The sequence below is a fragment of the Haliaeetus albicilla genome, chromosome 12 (genome assembly GCF_947461875.1).
Source record: "Haliaeetus albicilla chromosome 12, bHalAlb1.1, whole genome shotgun sequence".
Lineage (NCBI taxonomy): Eukaryota > Metazoa > Chordata > Aves > Accipitriformes > Accipitridae > Haliaeetus > Haliaeetus albicilla.
In genome coordinates, this window is record NC_091494.1 from 25,301,592 (window position 1) to 25,323,440 (window position 21,849).

General features: G+C 55.1%; 1 protein-coding gene across 2 annotated transcripts in view; it reads right to left on the bottom strand.

Annotated features, from left to right (window-relative positions):
- Positions 1-21,483, bottom strand: part of PCSK6 (proprotein convertase subtilisin/kexin type 6) — a 37,011-nt gene extending 15,528 nt beyond the window's left edge. Inside the window, exons 1-8 of one of the 2 annotated variants that reach the window (XR_011327145.1) lie at positions 21,226-21,483; positions 14,764-14,868; positions 10,187-10,297; positions 9,402-9,545; positions 8,725-8,801; positions 7,931-8,019; positions 4,397-4,569; positions 322-534 (exon numbers count right to left, since the gene is read on the bottom strand). Coding sequence is in view for 1 of the 2 variants with exons in the window: in XM_069798563.1 (XP_069654664.1) it covers positions 322-534; positions 4,397-4,569; positions 7,931-8,019; positions 8,725-8,801; positions 9,402-9,545; positions 10,187-10,297; positions 14,764-14,868; positions 21,226-21,453 (1,140 nt within the window). In the remaining variant the exon portion in view is untranslated. The remainder of the gene's footprint in view (positions 1-321; positions 535-4,396; positions 4,570-7,930; positions 8,020-8,724; positions 8,802-9,401; positions 9,546-10,186; positions 10,298-14,763; positions 14,869-21,225) is intronic. The other variant, XM_069798563.1, reaches the window with a different exon arrangement.
- Positions 21,484-21,849: the final 366 nt, after the last annotated feature.

Consider the following 21,849-nt stretch of genomic DNA (forward strand, 5'->3'; position numbering starts at 1 on the left):
CCGTCTCACACTAAAAATGCTCAAAATTCCCTTTTTATAAGCACAGGACAGCAAACAGGACCTTTGGGGGACAGGTAAATATTTGCATGGGTATTTATGCAAACCTCCAGCCCTTTCACCTATTTACCAGGGAAAACGCCACATCCCTGAGCTCTTCCCAAGGCCCAGAGCAATTCTGGCCCCACCATAAAAAAGCACAAGCAAAACCCACCGCAGGGCTAAGGGCAAAGCCCGGCTCTTACAAGTGAGCCATCATCCAGCCCAGCCATGCAGAAAACATCCAGGGGATGCTGCCCCACTTGGCATCAGGGTAAAACTTACTATTTTCCGCTCATAAAAAGCCCCACTGCTGTAGGTGGTGGCGAGGGTGGAGGCGCACTCCTCCAGGTACCAGGGCTTGTAGCCATTCTCAGTGGTGCTGCTGATGGAGATGGTGTAGATGCTGTTGGTGTAGCCGTCGCAGGAGCAGTAGTCACCTTCTCTGCCGCCGTTCCCCGACGCCCAGACGAAAATGGACCCCAGGCCCCTGCGGCCCTGTGGGGAGAGAGGGGACAGGGGGTGAGAGGAGGCATTTGTTTGTCCAGGGTGAGAGGCTATCTCGGCACAGGGAGGAGGGGGCAGCCCTCCCTAGCATCGGGATGCTGTTGCTAAGCCTGATTTTTGGGACTGGATGTAAGGTTTGGTGAGGGTGGAAGGATGGGTCCCATCCTGTCCAGCGCTCAGCCCCCACAAACGTGCCCCTCGGCTCAGCCAGCCCCAGTTTTACAGGCAGTGACTCCCCGCGAGGATGGGAGAGCCTCCAGCGACAGGGATTTTGGCATCTTCTGTGGGCTCTCCTGGGAGAAAACATCTGGGGTGCTCAGAGTGAGGCAGTAACACCAGCATGGCACTTTCTGAGGTGCAGGGATGGCCCCATGGGAGGAACTGACAGGCAGCCCCCCGAAACCCATGTCTCCCTCTCCCTGAGCCTGCAAAGCCCCTCATGACCCCCCCCCAAACCATCAGAAACCTTCCCCCAGCCTATCTGCTAGTTTCCTTTTGTTTGTTTTCTATTTTTAAATCCCAGCCTTTTCTCCCCCCTCCATTGTTTGGCAGGAACATCTGATGGAGCCATCCCCACCAGGTACAGCTGCGGGAGCTCACCGGGATTTGGGGGGGCGGGAGGAGTGCACCAGCCACACGGACCTCCCCAGAGCCGGGGGAAAATCCCGCCCAGCAGCGGCGGCCGTGCTGCCAACGAGGGGCCCCTAACGAAGCTGATGGCGCGGGGGCGAACCGCTCCATCCTCCATCCAAACCACTGCCAGGGCACTGGGGTGCCTGCACCCCCAGAAATAACCCAGCCCCATGGGGGTTCACAAACAGGGTGCCGCGGTCCCAACAGAGGATTTTTGGTGACCCAAGGGGGTTCAGGGCAGGAAATGAAGTGGCTGGTTCGCTTCCCTGCCCCATAAGGCAGGGCTCTCCGAGGAGGGCGGCACGCTGCCGGGCTTGGCAGGCGATGGAAGCACACGATGGTGGAGCAGCCCCATCGTCCCCACAGCTACTCCTGCCACAGAGAGATTTCGGCACTAGCCTGGGCAGATCTGGTGTTTACCTCCCTCCCACTGCTCTGCAGCAGCTTCCTCCACAAAAAATAATAATAATAAAAAAGCAGCTTTGCTCCAGAGGAATTCACTGGGATTTATTGTGGGTTTTAAGCGCCAGGGGGAGAGGGATGGTTTATTACCTGTCTCGCCCTCCTCCTGGGGCAGAGGCTCTCTGAGCTGACCCTGCCTCTGGATACACAGGCTAAGTCAGGCTCTTTCCTTACTTTATGAAAGTTTTCATTATCTGGGCTGCCTCCCAGCCAAACTGGGTGGGTATTTCCCTAGCAAAGATTTAATAGAGCTGTCTGGAGCTCTGCAAGAAAAATTGCAATTGCAAAGGGAATTATTGCCCTGCCCCGCATCATGGGGAGCTCGACCCAGCTCGCCAGCCCACCAAGTCTGCTGCTGGCATCTCCAGTCCTCTTTCCAGGGTTTCCTGGATCTCCAAGGCGGCAGCATCCCAGCCCACGTGCTCAGCGCAGGCAGCGACCATCCAGCTCTCCAACACTAAAATCCACCCGCCTCCAAGGACCAGCCCTTCTGCCTGCAACCCAGGCTTTCCTAAATTGCTAATTGGAGGAATAAAACCAGGCACCAATTGCCGAAGGCGTGTTGAGACGTAGCAATGATTTCGACTGGGATATGTAGACAGGGAGTCCAGACCTCCCTTGCATCCTGCACCCCGGGCATCGCCGCCATGGGTGCCAAGAAAGGCTGCTTGGTCCTGATCCAAATCCACAGCACCGGGATGCCTGGGCAGGGCTGCGCTGGAGGAAAGCGGGTTCAGAACCAGCACGGTTGCACGAGGACACAAACAGGCACATAAAGTGACACTACAGCAATGCACATCTAACACCTGACAGTGTTTCCCAGTGGAACGAGAGCTCACTGTGTATTGCACTCCCTGGGACTGGAAAAAAACCGATGCTTTTGCTTTGCTCTCAAACACGCAACTACCAAGGTTTCCGCGAGCAGACCCCAAACACCCAACTTCTTTATTTGCCATCCTCCTAAGCCAACGCAATGCTGGCAAGGGGCTCCTGGCCACTACAAAACCTGGATCTGGGCATCATTTAAGCCAGGGAAACCCTCCCTGGCCAAGACTGGGGATGATCTGGCTCACCCCAGCAGCACATCGGTCAGATACGAGATGCACAGCATCTTGGCACAATGCTGCCGGGGCTTGGGTGTTTGCCCAGCAGCACTCCATGAGAGCCTAGGATAAATATCCCCTCGTTAGCTTGGGAACTAATAAGGTGTGGCTGGAGGTGCAAGAAACAAGATGATAAATTAGCCCAGCGCAGTCCTATCGCTAATAGATAAAGTTTATTTTAATGTTTCCATTAAAAAGTCAATGTTAAGGATTTATAACTCAGTTACAGCTGTTTGCTTGGGCTAAAGGTGGCGGCCAACTATCTGCTTGCAGCTTTCCTCGTTATTTAAGAAGAAGTCAGCAATTAAGAGTTGTGCATGCAGGATAGTGGGTGCCACAAACACGGGTGGCAGCAGAGGGTCTGATGTCCCCTGGGAGACAGAAGCGAGCATCCCGAAACAGCGGGGCTGTGCTGGTCAAGTACCCTGCTGCCACCCATTTGCTTCCGCATGGAAAAATAAGGTCTAAAAAGCAGCTTGTTCCCCCGTATTTACATGACATGAACTCCCCGGCACTTCAATGGATTCCTCGGCAGGCTCACCGCCCCGGCAGGAAATCAAGTAAATAGTGGGAAAAACACTCCACCCTATTTTTAGATAACAGGCAGGCTGCGTCGCCCCGGCCCGCAGCTGCCCCAAATCGCGGTGCGCTGCGAGAAGAGGCAGCACAAGCAGGAGTGGAGGCAGGGAGTGAAGTGGGGTGAGTTTCAAAGCCCAGCCTGGGGCTGCCGGCGGAAAAACCCCAACCCCAAATTTGCCAAAGAACCCGGGGGACACCCGCTGCAGAGCCCCGAGCCGCCATGACACTTACCCGCGGCGCCCGCCAAGCTGCCACGAAAAGTCTTTTTCCCGATGCTTTTAGCCAATATTGGGCATTTTTTAAAAGCACCCAAAAAGAGAAGGGGTGCAGGAAGGCCAGGGCATCTCCACTGGGAATTGACAGCTGTCAGTCATGTGTGACGTCAGCTGAACCCTCTCACTGGAGGACTTCAGAGAGAATAATCTGAATTTTTTCTGTGCCTCCATGGCCGGATCCTGTGGCGGCACCCGCGTCCCCCCGCCGGCCATGACACAGCCGCTCATTCTGGGTGGAAAACCAGGGAAATGCTTAATGTGATGGAGACCCCCAGGAGAGGATACCAGGGGCCTGGGGAGGGTGAAGGAGGGGGGATGGAGATGCCAGGGGTGGCCACTTCCCTCTGCGCCGGCACCCAGGGGGACATTTTGAGGTGCAAAGTCACCCCCCCCAAGAACCGCTTTGGGTTTCTCAGCCCGGCAGAGCTTCACAACTCAACCTGGGGCCTGCCTGCTCTGCCGGAGCTCTGCCCGGCGGCCAGTGCTGCCGGATGCTCCTGCCGGGGCCGGCCGTGCCGAGGGGTCCCACCAGGGCCGCGCCATCGCCGGGCACCTCCCGCCGTCACCGCCCTCAGCCGCAAAATCCACCGGAGCTCTTAGGGATGCCGGGGAAAACTAGGAAAAATTAGAGATGATTCGCCCCCCTCCCCGCCCCGCCCCAGCCCTAGTGTTGGCATCGCCTCGGGGGGGCCGGGCCGCCCGTCCCCGCACCAGACCCCGGGCCGGCCGCGGCCCCGGCACACGTTCCCCACAGGGCAGGAGGAGGAGGGCGAGCGCATCTGGGCGCTGCGGGATCCACACCTTTTTAATGCCATGCTCAAAAGCCTGTTTGGCCAATAGACCAGGTCCATCAACTGTCTTCCCATCATCATCTGGCCCCCAGCTCGCGCTGTAAATGTCAATGTAATCGGGTCTGATGCCAAGCGACTTCGCTTCAACAACATCTGTTACATCGCCATCTAACATACGAATGCCTAAAAGCACAAAAACATCAGACATTAGGGCTTAATGGCTTGGATGAAAGTGTGAGGATTGCAATCAAAGGGCTTTGTTAACGGTGGCGGAAACCACACGGCTCAGGCACGCCTGGAATAGCTTCAATCCGCGGCCCTGCACGCTAACGAGCCCGGCAGCGGGATGCTGGGGAGCTATTTTGGAAAGTTTGCTGTGTTGCTGGCTTCATGGCAAGTGATGGAGAGGTGGGGGTTAAAATTTGCTTCCCCTCCATCGGTAGGGATCGGGCGGTGGGAGCGGTGCCACACTCCCTGGCAGCAAAATCCCCCCGCTAAAAACCTTCTCCCCCCGCTGACTTTTAATTAATTAGCTACCTCATTTCTCTACCTGGAAGATAACGGTGTTTCCCGAACGCTCACGGCCCCCTGGCTTCAGGCACACCAGCGGGATGAAGCCTCTCCACACAAGTGGGGACAACAGTGACCGTCCATGAATGCCGTCACTGCCCAACTGATGCCAGTGGTGCCCAGGATGGGGAGAGGCCCCAGGAGAAGCCCCAGGCTGCGGTTTGCACGGCCAAAATCAGAACCAGGACCCCAACCCATGGGGTTGACGGTCCACCTGGGATAACCTCACTTCCAGCCAGGAATGCCAGCAGGCATCGGCTGGGGTGGTTCACAGGCAGAGCCCACCAGCCACGGCGGGACGGGCTGGGGGATTGGTGCACACCCCCAGCCTCCAACTGCTGCAATATGAGGGTTACAAGCCCCTCTGCTCCTCATCGCCCTTTCCGTGCCGGATTTCACCTTCTGCATGGCGGGCAGAGGGTGCCAGGCACCCCAAAGGAGTGCCCAGAAACAGCCCTTGCGGGAGAAGAGATGCTGGAAATTTCAGCATGGTATTTTGCCAGCCAGGGAGAGTCCGGTTTATAAAAATGCATTTCCCCTTCCACATGTATTTTTCCTTAAAGCAAACAAATGCAGGCAGATGTCATTACAGCTGCAGCTGTGCTCTGGACACCAGTCAACTCAAATATCTCTTTCTGACGCTGTCCCCTACCAGCCAAAAACAAGCCTGGAAATATAAAATGAGGGAGCAGAGCAGTTCCCAAAAACTTCCTCTCTTTGTTGTGTTAACAAGAAAACACAAGCAGAAGGGGTGAAAAGCCGAGCCTGGTGTCCAAACCGTGCTCGGCTGCGGCGCAGCAAACAAAACCAGCCAAGGGATGTTTTTTTGTGCTTGCTAAATGCGGGCATGTTCATCAGCAAGCTCAAAGTCAGCTCAAAGTCAACCCAAATTTAGCTTAAAGTCAGCCCAAAGTCAGCCCAAAACAGCTCAAAGCCAACCCAGAGTCAGCCCAGAGCCAGCCCAGAGTGAACTCAAAGCCAGCCCAAAGCCAGCCCAGAGTCAGCCCAAAGCCAGCCCAGAGTCGGCCCAAAGCCAACTCAAAGCCAACCCAAAGCCAACCCAGAGACAACCACCCACGATGCAGGAACCCCCCAGTTAAATAATGGGGCAGGAGAGAGCAGGGAAGGATGCTGCAAAATAAATGAGCTCTTTGCCACGCAGGGAGCAATACTGGCCTCCGAAGTGAGCGTTCGAGGAGGGCGGAAAGGAGGAGGAATGGCAAGAGCCCTTTTTGTTTCTTGAGCAGCAATGTATTTTGCCCGGAGCAAATGAAAAGCAACGCAAGAGCGCTGAAGAGCAGCCAGTAAAATTAGATGGTAGCTCTCCGAGTGTGACAAATAGGCTTCCCCAACAAGTTGTGCTCATTAATCGCTGCTTTATTTGCGTAATCCATCTAAAATCACTCTCACTGCAGCTATAGCGCATTTTCCTCCACAATCCCAAACTTGATATGGCTACAAACTTTATTTTTCCCCTTTGCCTGTTCACACTGTGGGAAGCCCACAGCCTCTACCCTCTGCCAGGTGCCTCGCATCACTCGATGCCTCCCCAGCACACCCCCAAGGCAAGGCGTTAAAGGAAGGAAATTAAAATGAGACCCATAGGTCGTTATAAAATCAACAAATAACGCTCATCTCCACGGCTGCTGCGGAGATATGGACTCAAAAAGGAGCATAAAGGCAACAGCCTGATCCTGCATGATGAAAAACTGCCTTAAAGCCCACCAGGAGCTTTGCCTGGCTCTGCTGCTGCTTGGAGATGGTTTTTTAGGGGCAAGAAAACTCTAAGAAGCAAGAAGTCATCCCATGTGCAGGGGGCACAGGGGATGGGATGGGATGGGATGGGATGGGATGGGATGGGATGGGATGGAGGGATGTGCCACAGACTTTACAGCCCCTGCCACTCCCCCATTCACCCTCCCTGGGGTTATTTCTTCCATCGGGGGATTTTCCCGGCATAGGGAACCACTGATGGTGTTTGGCCAGGAGCAGGACTCCTTGCAGACACAACCCTAACGAAACTTCTTCTTGCATGGCCAGCATGAACAAGCCAAGAGAAGGAATTAAGCCCCAAATCCACCCATGAGTGCTTGGGTCTGTGCTCCTGACAACGACTTCTCCTGGCACTGAGGTGGTAGGATGGGTTGCAGTAAAAGCCCCTCTCCCATTCCAGCTGTGCCAAGGACGGGGCTAAAACCCCCGGCGAGGACCCAGCTCCAGGCATTTGTCCCCTGCATGGTTGCACCAGCCACACAGATGGGACACGGCTCTCCCACCCCAGCCCTGACACCCCCGTCTCCCCGGTGGGTGCTATACCAGCCTAGGCTGGCCAGAGCAGCTCCAGCTCAAGCCAGCCTCCAAACCAGCTAGGCTAATGCAAATGAACTCTGTGAGGCTAATTACCATCAGGATCCAATTTGGTAATAAAGATTCATTTGCTTCCCGCACATTGTGTTATTTGAGGGACTGTGCAAAGGTTCCCCCACTCCGTGCAGCTCCGGCCCCCTCAGTATTTTCCCCATGAGGGCATTTTGGGGATCCTCCCAGGCCCCGCTCTCCGACCGGCTCATCTGCAGACATTAACCTCGCAAACGAACGGTTTCAGCTCTGAAGCTAAACTGGCGCCACCGACCATAGCAAACGTGGCCCCCCCTGAGAACTGCTGTGGGCTTTTGGGGTGAAATCGCCACATCCTCGATCCACATACATCCTCACGGCAAGGATGCAGCTCAAGCAGAAGGCTTCCCCCCCAAAATACAGGGAGTCCCCTGCACCCCGTGTCACCTATCCTCAGCCAAGCCCCCCTGGGACTTCCTGCAGCCAGGGTACCAAGGAGGAGACTCTCTCCTGGCAATATCTGGGGGTCCAGCATCCCACTACCCACCCTGGGAGCCCATGGGCACGGCCAGGGTGGCCGCAGTCCCCTGGGGGGATGGCGAAGGGCAAGGAAGCCACAGGCAGGCGCCAGCCTCACCTCCGATGCGCGCGTTGTAGGCAATGCCCACAATGCAGTACGAGTTGTTCGCCGCCGCCGCCACTTCCCCCGCGCAGCGAGTGCCATGCCTGCAAAGAGAAATACCCCATGAGCTGATGTCCCGTGGTGAAGGATCCCTCCAGCCAACCCCCACCCAGCACCCAAAAACCAGCTCTGAGGCCAGAGCAGGGGAAGAAAGTGCCCCAAGAGCTGGACAGCCCTTATTCAAAACTCACAGCAAGGACTGGGGGATGGAGGAAATTAATGCAGAAAGCAATCTGCTGTTTGCGTTGTGCACCTAGATGCAATTTGCTCTTTGCTTTTTGCACCTTGATGCAACTTGCTCTTTGCATTTTGCACCTAAGTGCAATTTGCTTTTTGCATCTTGCACTTAAATGCAATCTGCTCTTTGCATTCCCATTTCATTTCCATACATGCCATCATGTGCCCGTCCCGCTTTAATTGAAGCCCAGAAAGTGCATCCAACCTTTGACATCTAAGCCACCCAGCCCGACTCACGTGGTTTAATGCCTGACCATGGCGAGGAAACCCCCTGGTGCATCATTCAATGGCTCAAGGGTTCATCAGCAATTAGCATGATTGCCACAGGCTGGATTTGCATTAAAATGCAATGACTCTGTGCAAAGCCTGTAACGCAGCATCCTCTGCAGTGCTGGGCATGGGGAAAGACCACAGACCTGGAAGACACCCCAGGGGGCAAAACCCCAGCCCCGGGGACCCCCGCACACCCTGGCCACATGGACACCAGCTCCATGGCAATTAGTATCACGTACTTATTCTCATTGCTGGCATCGTAGCGTGGAGTCGGGTCATGGTCGTTCCCATTGACGTCGTAGCTTGCAAGAGGGTCCTGAAAACACGTTGCCACCATTAGATTCAACTTACCAGCACAGCATGAGACTAAATGGCCTCAGCAGCAGCATGGTCCTGCTTCACCCGCAGCTGGTGTGGTGGCTAACGGAGCTGAGCCAGGCAGAAAATGCCATTTTCCCCTTAGTTTCTGACTATTTGCTCAAGATAAATAGTTTTGGGTTGCAGCCCTGTGTGTCTCCCATGGGAAACAACCCGCTACCAAGGGGACAGCTCCTCCAAACCCCAAATCCTGCTGGCTCCAGCAGCCCCCCCCATCCATCTGGGGTTTGAGCTGGGGCTAAGCAGGTTCATGAAGGTTTTTGGCTCTGCCCTGGCAAGCCAGAGGGAGGCGGCTGCTTCCCAGGCAGCTGCAAAGGGAGTTTCCCCCAAACCCTCTTGTCTAAAAATCTTGTTTCCTTCTTAAAAACATCTCGAGGTTTTTTTAAAAAAAAAAATTTTCTTCTAATCTGCCAATGCACAGACTTAAGCTGTGGTTATACACTTTCAGTGTTTATATGCTGAAATTCTCCATAAATCAATTCACTATGAGGACCAGCCCCAGCCTGTCCAGTCCCAGCCCGTCCAGCCCCCAGCTCACATAGTTTTGCAGGAGGTCGGGGTGGTTCCTCTCTATGCCGTCATCGAGAATGGTGACCACCACGTTTTTGCCGGTGTAGCCCCTCTGCCAGGCTGCCAGGATGTTCATCTCCGACCTGCAGCGACTGCTTTTATCACCGCAGTGCTACGGGGGGAAACACAGCTGCAAAAGGGCTGCAACCCCATTTCAGCCCATCTAAGCAAGCAGCCAGGCTGGGAGCCCATTTAATCAACCAGAAAATATATTTACATCCCACCCCCTGCCATATAACTCGTAGATTTGTTATAACTTCACTCCACTAATCAAAGCCATCCAGCAGCAGTTAATCCAGGCAACACTATCTCCCTATTATTCTTTTCCTCTTCCATTTCAAATACTGCAGGCTCTTTGGTTTTGAAGTGCTCATTTCCTTTCTGTGCTTAATTTTCAATGAATTTCCCTGTCAAATACAGATCGATGAAGCAGGCAGGAGAAAAAATGATATTGTAAATAGATGGTTGCAGCTCTCGGATGGGTAAAATGCATTGGCACTGCAGCTGCGCTGCTCCAAAGCTTTCGCTGCGCAGACCATAACGAGGGGCTGCTAATGAGGGGGAAACATTTTAAACTATTCTCTCTAGTATATCAATTTACAATTTAAAAATCTTGCTGCCAAGCTCATTTGCTGATATTAAGGTGTTTCACTACTGGCCAGGCTCAGCAAAGATTGACGATACGTTTGATTAAAAATAACCCCGCCGTAAAGCAGCGGGTTCCTCGCAGGGCGGCGGAGGGGAGATACCCACCAGGTACCACATGTTGGGCCACACTGGGTCGTTGAACGGCAGGGCGTGCGGCTCGCCTCGGACCTGCCTCTTCACCCGCCGCTTGACCTCCTGCTGCTGCAGCCAGTCCACCTGCAAGCAGAGCCGTGGGTCAGCATCGCCCATGGGCACAGAGCCCAGCATCACCTGTGGGCACAGAGCCCGGCATCGCCTGCGGGCTCAGAGCCCAGCATCGCCCACTGAAATGGGATGCGGGATGCGGAAGCTGTGTGAACCGCTGCCTGGACCCAGCCCAGCATCACCAGCAAACCCCCATCTCCTTGGCCAGAGCTGCTGCAGAGACAGAAGCTCCATTTTGGGGGAGAAAGGATGAATGGACAGATGGACATGGCAAGCTCAGCTCTTTGTGGTCTCCAAGCCAGGGGCCAGATTCCTCTCCTGGCGCAGTAAAACCCTTGAGCATAAATAAAGTCGCCTCCAAGCGCGAGCCTAAACCCCCCTGGCTTAACGAAGCACTGAATCACGTGCTGAAGTCCCGCTGGAGACGAACCACATATTTCAGTGTTTAGTCAAAGTGTTGGAGAAGACTCAGGTGCTTGGCTTAATTTTGGGGCTGATCTTTCCCCCCGGCTGGGAGGCAGCAGCAGCAGCAGCTCAGCCCTGAGACTTCACCACCTGGCTCCAGGGCTGCTCATCCTTCGAGCTCCTCTCCTCCTGATAAAATAATAAAATCGGGGGCTTTACCCAAGCAAAACATGTGTTTCCCAAAAATATGGGACAACCACAGACAGCCGTGGCAGGTCTCAGGGAACACAGCTGGCTCCGGAGTGGCGTTTTTGGCACTGGCCGTGGGTGAGGTGGCCTTGGGGCCGACCGCTCTGACGTTTGTTTGCTTTTCAGTGGGACGTGACATGCGAAGACATCAAACGGGAAATGAGCCGGAAAAGGCCAGGATTGGGAAATGCCAGTGTTTGCCTGTGCCGCTGCGGTGGGACCTAAGGTGCTGGTTTGGGAGCAGCCTCATCCCATCCCTGGTGAGTGTGTCCCCCCCCCTAGACTTTTATTGCCCACAAAAAGGGCTCTCCTGCCTTCAGCATGGAGACAAAATCCAGGTTGATTGAAAATAGGTTGTAAAATAATTTATAGACCAAATCTTTACACATGCTCATGCTGGGGGCAGAAAGGAGGCACCAGTTGATGAGCTGGGAGGGCTCTGTGGCACATCCCTCCTCGCCGGACATTGTCTTCCTGATGGCTTGGGAACTTTTGGGAACGGCAGAGCTGCTCATGGGGATGTCTTTATTCTTGTGACTAAGGTTTTGTAACGAAAAGATTAAAAATCCAAAGTGCAAGTTTTTGCTGGGCTCATTTATGTGAAACTGTTGCCTGAACCGAGTTCTTCGTGCATGGTTTATAGCTTTCTGACTTGGATGGAGGTGGATGGGCAGCTGTACATATCAGAAACCTGACAGTTTACAGCCTAGAGCTTGGTTTTTAAACATATATACTTTGAAGAAAAAAACCGTTGAAAGGAAAAAAAAAAAAAAATTTCATAGAAAAATGAGTTTCCATGCTGCCTTGGCTGATGACAGCATGCTGCTTTGCTTATATGACAATGGATTTAAGCATTGGAAGCAAAAATACAACTTCATGGTCTAGTTAAAAAAAATTAAAAATACATTAAATAGAGGATATGGCCCAAATACCCGGCTTTTCTCCTTAAAGCTGCTCTCCTTGGCAGCATTACTGTGGGTCTTGCTATCGCCTTTCCCTGCAGCTTTGCTGGATGCAGGAATGACGGGAAGATGTGGAATTTTGCAGGTTTTGCCAGGAGCTGCCGTGCCTTGCAGAGATGTCTTCACCTTAAAAATGCTCCTGATCGACCCAAGCGCTGCCAGTCGGGAGTCGATGGAGAAGTCTTGTGTGGACACAGAGAAATCAGCAGTTTAACGACATTGATTTCAAGGGGGGGTTGCTAAATCGATGTGGCTGGTGTGGGAAGACAACAGGCGAGCGGGAAGGAGCCCGGGGCATCCCTGCAATGGCTCCCACCACTTGTGAAACTCTGGTCGCCTTCCACCACACATCCAGGGTGGGGGAAAAGCTTCTCGGAAATTAAAAAAAAAGTCTTTTTGCTACTAGCGATGGCAGAAACTGTTACAACATACTCCTGATCCTGGGGAGCGGGGGGGCAGCTCCATCTCTGCAAACCCTAATTAGTAATAATGAGGTGACCCTGAGTGGCACCAAAGGACCCTGTGAGGAGGCACAGGTATCAGCGAGCTGAATCCTTCGCCCTTGCTGGAAACAGAGGGGCAGCTTTTCATTTCCCCCCTTACTTTAAGATTTTCAGTGGCCGATGCCCGGATCCAGCAATCCAGGGTAGCTCCACCAAACACGATAACCAGCACAGACTAGGATGCAACTCCCTTTGCAGCTCCAGAAAAGCAATAGCTTGACTTATTCCAGTGAATGTGCAGGAATTAAAGTGGAGATCCAGGACAAACAAGGTGGCTCCAGCACGTGTTTGCCATAAAGCACGGCAGAAATAATTTACATGGGGTTGATTTTGCTACGGTGCGTGGCCAGATGCACAGAGTCTGAGGCCATGACATCCTCCGATGAGGATGAAGAGACTGGAGCAGTGAGGCTGAAGGCTCAAGCACTATGAAGACCAACAGGAGCATCCCAGCGAGCTGCGAAAGTTTACGGCGACAAGAGCTGCAAGTGGAGCCCGTAAGAGGGGTGGCAAAGCACAGCGTGACCCTGCTCTGCATCCCACTGCCCCTCCACACCTCTTACTCTCACCACCATGACCTGCCCCCAAAATTGCTGGATTTGCTACATCCCTCCTCCCTTTCCATCACCTGCTACATCACTTGGCTCATATCAGCCCCAAAAGGAACAGCCGCCGGTCACAGGGATGTCTTGGGGCAAGAGGGGAGCTCAGCAGCAGAGTGGGCCTATGGGGACCAGGACCCTGGGTGCTGCCCCATGTTTGCTGGGTCTCCCCCTGCCCAGCCACCCACGTCCTTGGGACGGAGGGCTTGGCCATGGTCCTCTTGCCAGGACCTGGCCCTTGTGCCATCGACCCCCACGGCAGAGCAAACCGATAAATAACGGTGCTGGAAACAATAGCCCCTGGAAGGCATGAACCACCCAACATCTGCAAATGATTGGATTTGCTGGTTCTTCGGGATTTCTGCAAGATTTGTTTCCATCTTTTCCATCTTTGCTATTCCAGCTTGCGTTTCCTCATGCCTCGCGGTGATGTTTTCCTGCGTCGCGCACGCTAAGCTGTGCCGTCCAAATGCTGAGACATCTCCAAAACGATTTGCAAATGTGCATGGGAGAGGAGGAGAGACAACACATGCCAAGAGGTCTTGAACTCCGAGTGATAACGAAGGATTAAGAGAATGGGACCTAATTGCTCTAACTTGTAGTCCATAGAGCTAGGTAAGGTAAATGTTAATAAGACTGAAAGCCAATTGATTTGGTCTGCATTATAACTAGACCCATTTAAATGGAGATATTTCTATTGCAGAACTGAATTCATCATTTGCTGGGGTGCCTGTGCACCTCCCCAAGGGCAAACAGCTTTAATTAGAGCCCAGCACACTTCCAGGGCACCGACGCTTCCCTTGCTGAAGTTCCCCCCGCCGGCAATGCAGCCATGTGTGTGCCTCCTCAGAAATGTGCTACAAACCCTGTCCAAATATTTAACAGCAAACCTCTCCAGAAAGCCTGCTGGCTGGGGAAAGCAGGATTGCTGTGTGGGTCTGGAGAGATGCGGATGGGATGTGTTGTGCTGAGTGAGTTGGAAATGTCTCAGGAAAGAGCACCCCAAGGGTGGCCGGGAGCACCCCAAGGGTGACCAGGCATCGGTGCAAGCACCAGCAGCTTGCTGTAGCATGGCTACCTTCACCGCAATGCCTTTTTCTGCACTTATTTCCCCCTCTCCCCAAAACCAGACTCTCCCTGCACATTAACCTTTCACCTGCTCTGCAGAAGGAGCATCTATCTCACACGGCTCGGGTGCTGGCTGGAGCTGAGGGAGGAGGAAAGCCGAGGCAGAGCAGCAGCCCTTCCCCACCACCCCGAGCCCAGCTCACCCTGGTCCCGCCTGTCCCTCCTTGCCGCCTTCCCCCCCTCCCCATTACTTTTGTCAATTCAGCTGTGCTGAAAATCCCTTCGGATGCTTGCTCTAGGAAAAAGCAATGCAGAGCCATTGCCAAGCATTTCACACATAGCAACCATTGAGGCAGCAAGTGTTGTGGCAACTGGATCAACACCCCAAGCATGCAACAGCCTTTCTATCCTGGAAGGCTTTTTCCCCTCTTTTCTTCCTCCCGGCTTTCAGACAGATGTTAGCGTTTAGTCACTTCTAAGTATTTTTCATCACCGATCCACATACCCATGTCCAATGAGTCACTCCGTGCATGCACAGGGCTGCGGTTCAAGGATAACATGTCATTGCAAGATGCTCGGGTTCACGCTTGACCCAGACCAAGACAACAGGCTCCTCCAGGGGAAATGGGGACCCCCATCCCACCAGCCCCCCCAGAGGCTGGGGGACCCCGGGCTGCCCAGCCCCATACCTTGGGGTCCATGCGGAGGAAGTTGTGCGGTCCCCGGCTGCTCAGTGTCGAGCGCTTAAAAGTCTTGCTGTGGTGAAAGTGGTAGTAGTTTTCCAAGCTCCCAATCTGCGAAAAGAGAGTTGTTTTTTTTTAAAAAAAAAGATTTGCCTGTGGTTGCCCCCCATTTCAGTCCTGGCAGCACCCCTTGTGCATCAGGGCAGCCGTGCCCTGCGCCGCAAATCCCTTGCTTACACAAAGCTCCCTGGCAAAGCCAGGGTTCAGGGAGGGGATGCAGGATGCTGGCACTAACCCCAGTGCCACTACCGTGGCAAACAGCGCTGGTGGCCGGACACTGCACTGACACAACAGAGCCCGGAAAACATTTTTATGAATTTTCACCCATTAAATGCATCTTTGCAAACTGCCTTCCATCAGCTCCCAAGCACAAATAACAAGCTAAAAATGAGCTCAGCAGCTGCAGCGGAGCTGGGGGACCTGTGCCTCATCATGCTGCTTTTCCCCACCCGATGCTCCGGCTTCGCCCCGACAGCAAGAACAGCCCCGTAAGGAGAGATGAATGCAATCCCTGCTAGCCCTGGGATGCTCCTGGGAAGCACGGGATATAAACATGCTTAGCCTGGAGTCAGGGACGGCAGCAGGAGTCGTCAAAAAATAAAAAAAAATTATCTCCAAGCAAACCAACCATCCCTCCCAAAGAATGTGTAACACATGCCCCAGCCTAGAGTCCCTCCCCAGCAGTAAGTGCAGCCCGGGAGCGAAGGCGAGCTGGGAAAGGCAGCCTTACTGGCTCCCTTCAGCTCGGGGAAGCCCCACGCTCCTCTTTTACAAGTTTTTGGCATTTTTTTCTTGCATGGAGCTGAAATGTCCCACATTTGCGGGAAAACACCGTGCCAGCCACGCCACCCTGCCAAGCACTGAGGTAGCTGCACTGCCTCCAGCCTTCTCATCCTGGCAGCTGGAGATGCCGCAACTCCTCTTTTTCCATCCCAAAAGCACGGATAAAGTCCCCAGGCTACGCAATGAACTGGGCAATCTCAGCCAGGCACTGTGTGATGAGCATCCCGCTGGGATTCACAGCCATAGGGATGGGAATGACCCAAAAGCTGCACTCACTAGCATGTGGCTCCCAGGCCACACAATTTTGGTACAAATTGGGTCCCTACTATAAATTCCCTTTTCCCTGAGGCTCTTCAGTTTTTTCTTCCCCAAAAAACCTCTCCCATGGCCTGGAGCTGGATGCTGCAGGGAGGTGGTGGCAGTCCCTGTGCCTGGCTCACAGGACCAGGGCGAGCCATGCTAACCAGCCTCCATCTGCAACCCAGGAGCCTGGGTGACATCCCTGAGGCCACGTGTGACGGGGCCAGGGTGATGTCCCTGAGGCCAGACCAAGACTGGCTGCAACAGGACAGGGGGGGCAAACAGGTTTGTCCAGACCATATGCTGAAGCAGATGATGACAACTACTTATATCTTTATCACACTTAATACCTTGAGATATGCCAGTGCCTCTTAGGATCATTAAATATTTAATTAGTTTTGCTCTGCCTTTTATGCCAGAATGTCATTTCACTGACTTTACTGCCGTTAACTGTGATTTTTGCAATTTGTTTCCACTCAAGTTCATTTAAACCCTCCCACCCCCCACCTTTTTCTTTGCATTACAGCTTCGCTGTGCATTTTCCTTACCATCTACACGCAAAGTGGTTGCTCCCCGCAATCTGCACGTGGCTTTTAAAACCCATTCCTCAAATCCTCTTGTACTTAGGAAAGGGAAGGAGGATGCTCCAACCTCCCCATATTTTAGGGAAACCTTGCACGAGGCCACCCTGCCTCTTGCTCACTCTGCCTGGAAATCCCGATCCCACAGCCCGGGTGGTTCAGCTCCGCATCCGCTGGCTCAGCCTGCAGTTTGCAGGTTTATAATATTCAGTTTATTCTCATCTCCGGTCCCTCTGGCACTCATTGTAACAGGATCACACTCTATAAACAAGCATCGGCTGAAGAAGCGCTTCTGTTCCCCACCGGAGCGGGCATGAGGTTTTTTGGAAATAAATGTGAAATTACCACGCAATGCAAAGCAGCAAGAGGACGGGAAGGGAGATGATGCCCTCCCAGGCCCTGGGCATATGTGGCCAGAGCAGAAGGAAAAGCACCCTGTGCCCCAGGTTCCTTATCCTCCTGGGATTTATGGAAGGAAAAGTTAAGAAAAAACTTGTCATTTTGGGGCTAACTTGAAAGCCAGCCCTGCTCTGAGCAGAAGTTGGACCTGGTGACCTCCAGAGGCCCCCTTCTACCTAAGCTATTATAAGGAGAAAAATTTTTAAATGCCTTTTATTTTAATGGAAAAGTATTTATTCTCCTCCTTGAGGTCAGTCAGCTCAGTGAGAGTTCTGCAGTGCAGCCCTGGGAATGGGAGATGCCCAGGAGGGTTGGGTTTTCTCCTGCGTACAGCACCAGCGAGGCCACAGCCGCGTGGCCACAGTGATGCTAGAAAACCCAGCGGAGCGCCCGAAAGGCACGGCACAGAGCAGGACTTTACCGAGGGCCGATTATTCCTGCCCACCTAGACAATCAAGTGTACCCATCAGCTCCCGATCAGCCAGAAGACAGCTGCGCACACTGAAAGGTCCCAGCTCCACCGCAGAGCAGATAGTCCAGGTTGCCGTCAACTGTGGTTACAAAGCCAGCCCACCCCCCCCCGCAGCCCAGGAGACCACGCAGAGCAGCTCCGGGCACGCTCGTTCCCTCCCCAAGCGCATTTACAACTCTCAGCCTTGATTGTTTAGACATCTAACTTTTGCTGAGAATGTGCACGGGAGGTCAATCCCGCAAAGGTTGATTTTAATTTTCCCAATTGATTCGCAGTTTTGGGCTGAAGTTTCAAAGGAAACTTGAGATTTTTTTGAGGCAACTTGAATTTGTACGTTAACAAAAACAGAGGTTTTCTTCCCTGCTGCTGAGGCAGAGGAAGCCCTGGCTGGTGCTGCCCAGCTCAGCTGGGCTGCAGGTGGAGAAAACCAGAAGCAATGGGAACACGTTTTGCACCCTACAAAGCCATCGCCACTATGCTGAGGGTGTCAATGGCTCCGCTTCCAAAAAAACACATGCTTGCCACGTCATCTGACCAAATGGGGAAGAGTCTGAAGCTGAAGGGGTTACTCATGGCCCCAACGTGACCCAGGTGCTTAGAGAGATGTGGAGATGCACAGCAAAAGGATGAGAAACAACAGGTTGCAAGGGTATAAATCCTAATTGGGCATAAAGAGAGTAATTCTTTGGGCAGGGTGGTGACACACAGGCCTGGGGAGGTGGTGGGATCTCCATCCTTGGAGAGCTTCATATCTCACCCGGCTGAGGCTCTGCACAGCCTGATTCAGCCTCAAAGTTAATTGGGGGGGTTGGACCAGAGACCTCCAGAGGTCCTTGCCAACAGGAATTACTCTACAAATACGGTCCTTAACAGGGTTAAAAAGAGGTATGATTGCAAGGGGTTTGGCCACCTCCTGATCTCCTTTTCCACTCCCCTTTTCCCCTTCTCCTCCAAATCCCAGTGCCACCTGTGAGCCCCCACAAGCAGCACTGGGGCAGGGAGAGGCACCCAGAAGATGCTCCTGCAGCAGCACCCAGCTCTCCCCATGCACTGCCAGACAGATATGAGCCCAGCGCCCGCCCTGCCTCATTAGCAGCTGTTAGTATTTTGAGCAGGTTCAAGATCCCTTGTAGCTAACGAGACATGGCAAAGGAGAGCTTTTTGGGAGCTGGACACCACCGAGGGCAGCACTAGAGCCACTCAGGGCATTGCTGAGCCTGTTTCTTCCCTCCTCATCAATGAAGTCTTCCAGCATCTTGCCCAAATCAGCTCATTTCTGCAAAATGCAGCTGCATCAGCACTGGTGTCCTCCAGGAGGACGGATTCAGCTGGGGAGGCCGTGCCTGCTGCCCTCCTGGGGACACCACCTGTCCCCACTGGGGACAAACACTCCAGCTGCTGTGCTCCTGCCTTCAGGAATATCATTCTCAGATGGTCATGGCCCGATTCAGCCCAGTAAGGACCAAGCCCAGGGCTGAAAGGACACCATCGCTCCAGCATCCCCAGATGGAATCCAGGAAAGCTCCAATTCCAGCCCAAAATGAATCCTGTCCTCCTCCTGCACTGCAGGTGAGACTGCTGAGCCCTCCCAAAACTTACAGTGTTGGACACAGCACAAGGAAAAATTCATATTTTTATGATTTTTTTACTGGGATAGGAACAGGCTCATCACCACCCCCAGGACAGCGGCAGAGGCGCTGCCTAGGGCACCAGCACCACACAGCCCTTGGCCAGGGCCTGTCCTGGCTCGCCCCGGCACGGCACAGCAAACAAAGACTGGCGGGGAGGAATGAGCAGGCATTTGGGGGTGTAAAGTCTTTTCCTTTTGTTTAATTGTTTGCTTCATTTAAATAGAAGTTGATGCAAGTGATTCCCGAAAGGAAATGTCACTGTGCCATGACCCAGAAGGGTTTAAGAGTGTCTTGGTGCACTTGTTGGGCACGGGAACACGTGGGGACAGCTCAGAGACGGGGCAGACACCTGTGTGTGCAAACCCCAGCATTCCCTTCCCAGCCAGGAGCATTTCAGGAGCCCCCAGGATTGCAGCTCGGAGGAAAAGAGGTCACCAGCCACCAACGCAGGCCAGAGCCTCCCTTGCACCCAGCTGGGTCACCCCGTGACCATCACCTCTCCTCCTCCCTCGCCATGCTGGACTCCACCACTTTTCTCCACCCAAACATCTCCCCAGGGCAGGGTGATATGCCCTCAGCAGGGTTTTCCAGCAAGTTTTGTGCAGGATCAGGCCCCCCAGGAGTGCACATCTCGCTGGGGATGGTGCCATCCCTGGCAGCTACACAAGCAGAGGAAGCTGGAGACGCCCAGCTCCCCACGGGGCTCGGCACACCACGAACCCCAGGCACAATGCAGCAAACGTCACCCACGAGCGCACACGTGCAGGGAAAGTGGTTCCTCAGGGCTTGGCCCTAGGCAAGCTCCCGTGGGAAAAGCCCGAGGGGCTCGGGGAGCTGAAGGCAGGGCATTGAGAGCAGCTGGGGAAGCCCCAGAGGTGCACAAGCTCCCAGCGTCCGCGGGAAAGGCGGGAGCCAGGAACACCCTGATGCAACCACAGAACTATTTCCCTTGCTCTCCAGCCTGCGCCTGGGCTGTCCCAGGAAAGGGCTCGGGGGGAGGGAAGGATGGATGCTCCGGCGGGGCCATGTCCTGCCCGTGGGCCAAACGCCTCCAGCATCGCGGGGACAAGCTCTGGAAAGCCAGAATGCCAGGGGAGCAGATGCTCCAGTGGGGAAGGGAGACAGCAGAACCCCAGACCAGGAGCTGACGTTAGGCTGATGCAGATCAGGAGAGTGGGAAGCTCAATCAAGATATTCCCTGGCTGAACAGGGATAAACACCGAAAAGCCCTTTGGGTTGCACAACCACATTTGCCCAGCCCTGTGATAGAAGCATTGAATAATAAAAGTGATTTTCTCCTTGGTGGGACAAAAGCACAGCAGGTAGGAGACAGAGCGTGGGCTGTGAGGGGTTATCTGCCACGGGAGGTCACGGACACCAGTGCAGGAGACAGTGTCCCCAGTTCAGCTGCCCCCCCCCCCCCCCAAATCTGTTTTACTCAGCACCCCGTGACTTTAATTATACTTAAAAGCAGGGTTGCAATATAAAGCAAGGTTATAATTTATAGTCCAGGAGACACCTTGGGCAGGAAGACAACCTGAAGTGCCACCCAGCCAGAAAAGTGCTGAGCAGCCGGGCGGTGCGGGAGGCGATAAACTCCGGAGGAAACTCTGAGGACATCGGCCCATATCTGGGTTTACAGAGAGGATGAAGAAACTGAGAGGAAAAGGAGCTGCCGTGACGAAAGTCGCCTTTAAGCCACCCGTGTGCTGCAGGGGACTGAAAGCAAGAGTTCTCCGTGTTCCCAAAATCTCCGATAAACCCGGGCCAGAGAGTCCGAAGTTTGTTAAATCCACAAATGTAACTTTCCGGGATGGGAGGAACTTGTGCAATCCCCCAGCCGCTGTGGGAGCCGGCAGTGCGGGGCGAGGGCACCCCGAGGAGCGGCCGCCCGGTCCTACCGGGGCCGGAGCACGGCACCGCGCCGGGGGAGGCGGAGGGGGCGGCGGGGAGCCGGACCGGGGCTGCCCGGCCACTCCGCCCCGGGGCCAAAGCGCTCGGCCAGCATGGCTGCATCGCCCTCATCCCCACCGCTCCGCCGGGGGGGGGCTCCCGGGGCTCATCTCCCCGTCCTGGAACCGCCGGTATCACCCCGGTCCCGGGAGACCGGGCAGCTCCGCGGGACCCCCAGCGCCTCTCCGCTCCGGGGATCGCCCACAAGGTCCCGGTGCGAGCCCCCCCGCGCCCCCCCCGCCAACCCCCTCTCCCGGTACCCCGACACCTGCCCCCCCCCGCCCCTTACCTGCCCCAGGCTGATGTACCCGTAGGCGGCGGCGAGGCGGGCGGCCTCGGCGGGCCCCCCCCGCACCCGCACGGCCCAGTGGTTAGTGTAGACGGTGCGGGAGGGCTCGGCCGCGGCCCCGCGCCCGGTCAGCGCCAGCGGCAGCGCCAGGGCCAGCAGGCAGAGGCGGGCGGGCGGCGGCGGGGGGGGCGCCGCTCTCCCCGGGCCGGGGCCGGCTGCGGCGGGCATGGTGCGCTCCGCGGTGCCGAGCTGGGCGGAGCGGGGAGCTGCGCCTTTTAAAGCGGCCCCGGAGCCCGGCGGGGGCGGGGGGATGCTCCCGCGGGTGGGGGGGGGGGGAGCGGGGGGGGGGGGGGGCAGGCGGAGGCGGCGGCGGGGAGGGCCCGGCCGGGCGGCAGCGCCGGGAAAACGGGCGGACGGGGCGGCTCCCGGGCACTCCCCCTGCGCCCCCCCTGCCTGCCGCCGGGCATCCCTCCTGCAGCCCCCTGCGTGCCTCGGTGCTGCTCCCCGGACCCCCCCCCCCACCTCTGCGTCCCCCCCTGCGTGCCTCGGTGCACGGACGACTCCTTGCATGTCCCCTGCACGTCCCTGGACAACCTCCTCTCTCCCCCTGCATCTCCCCCGCAC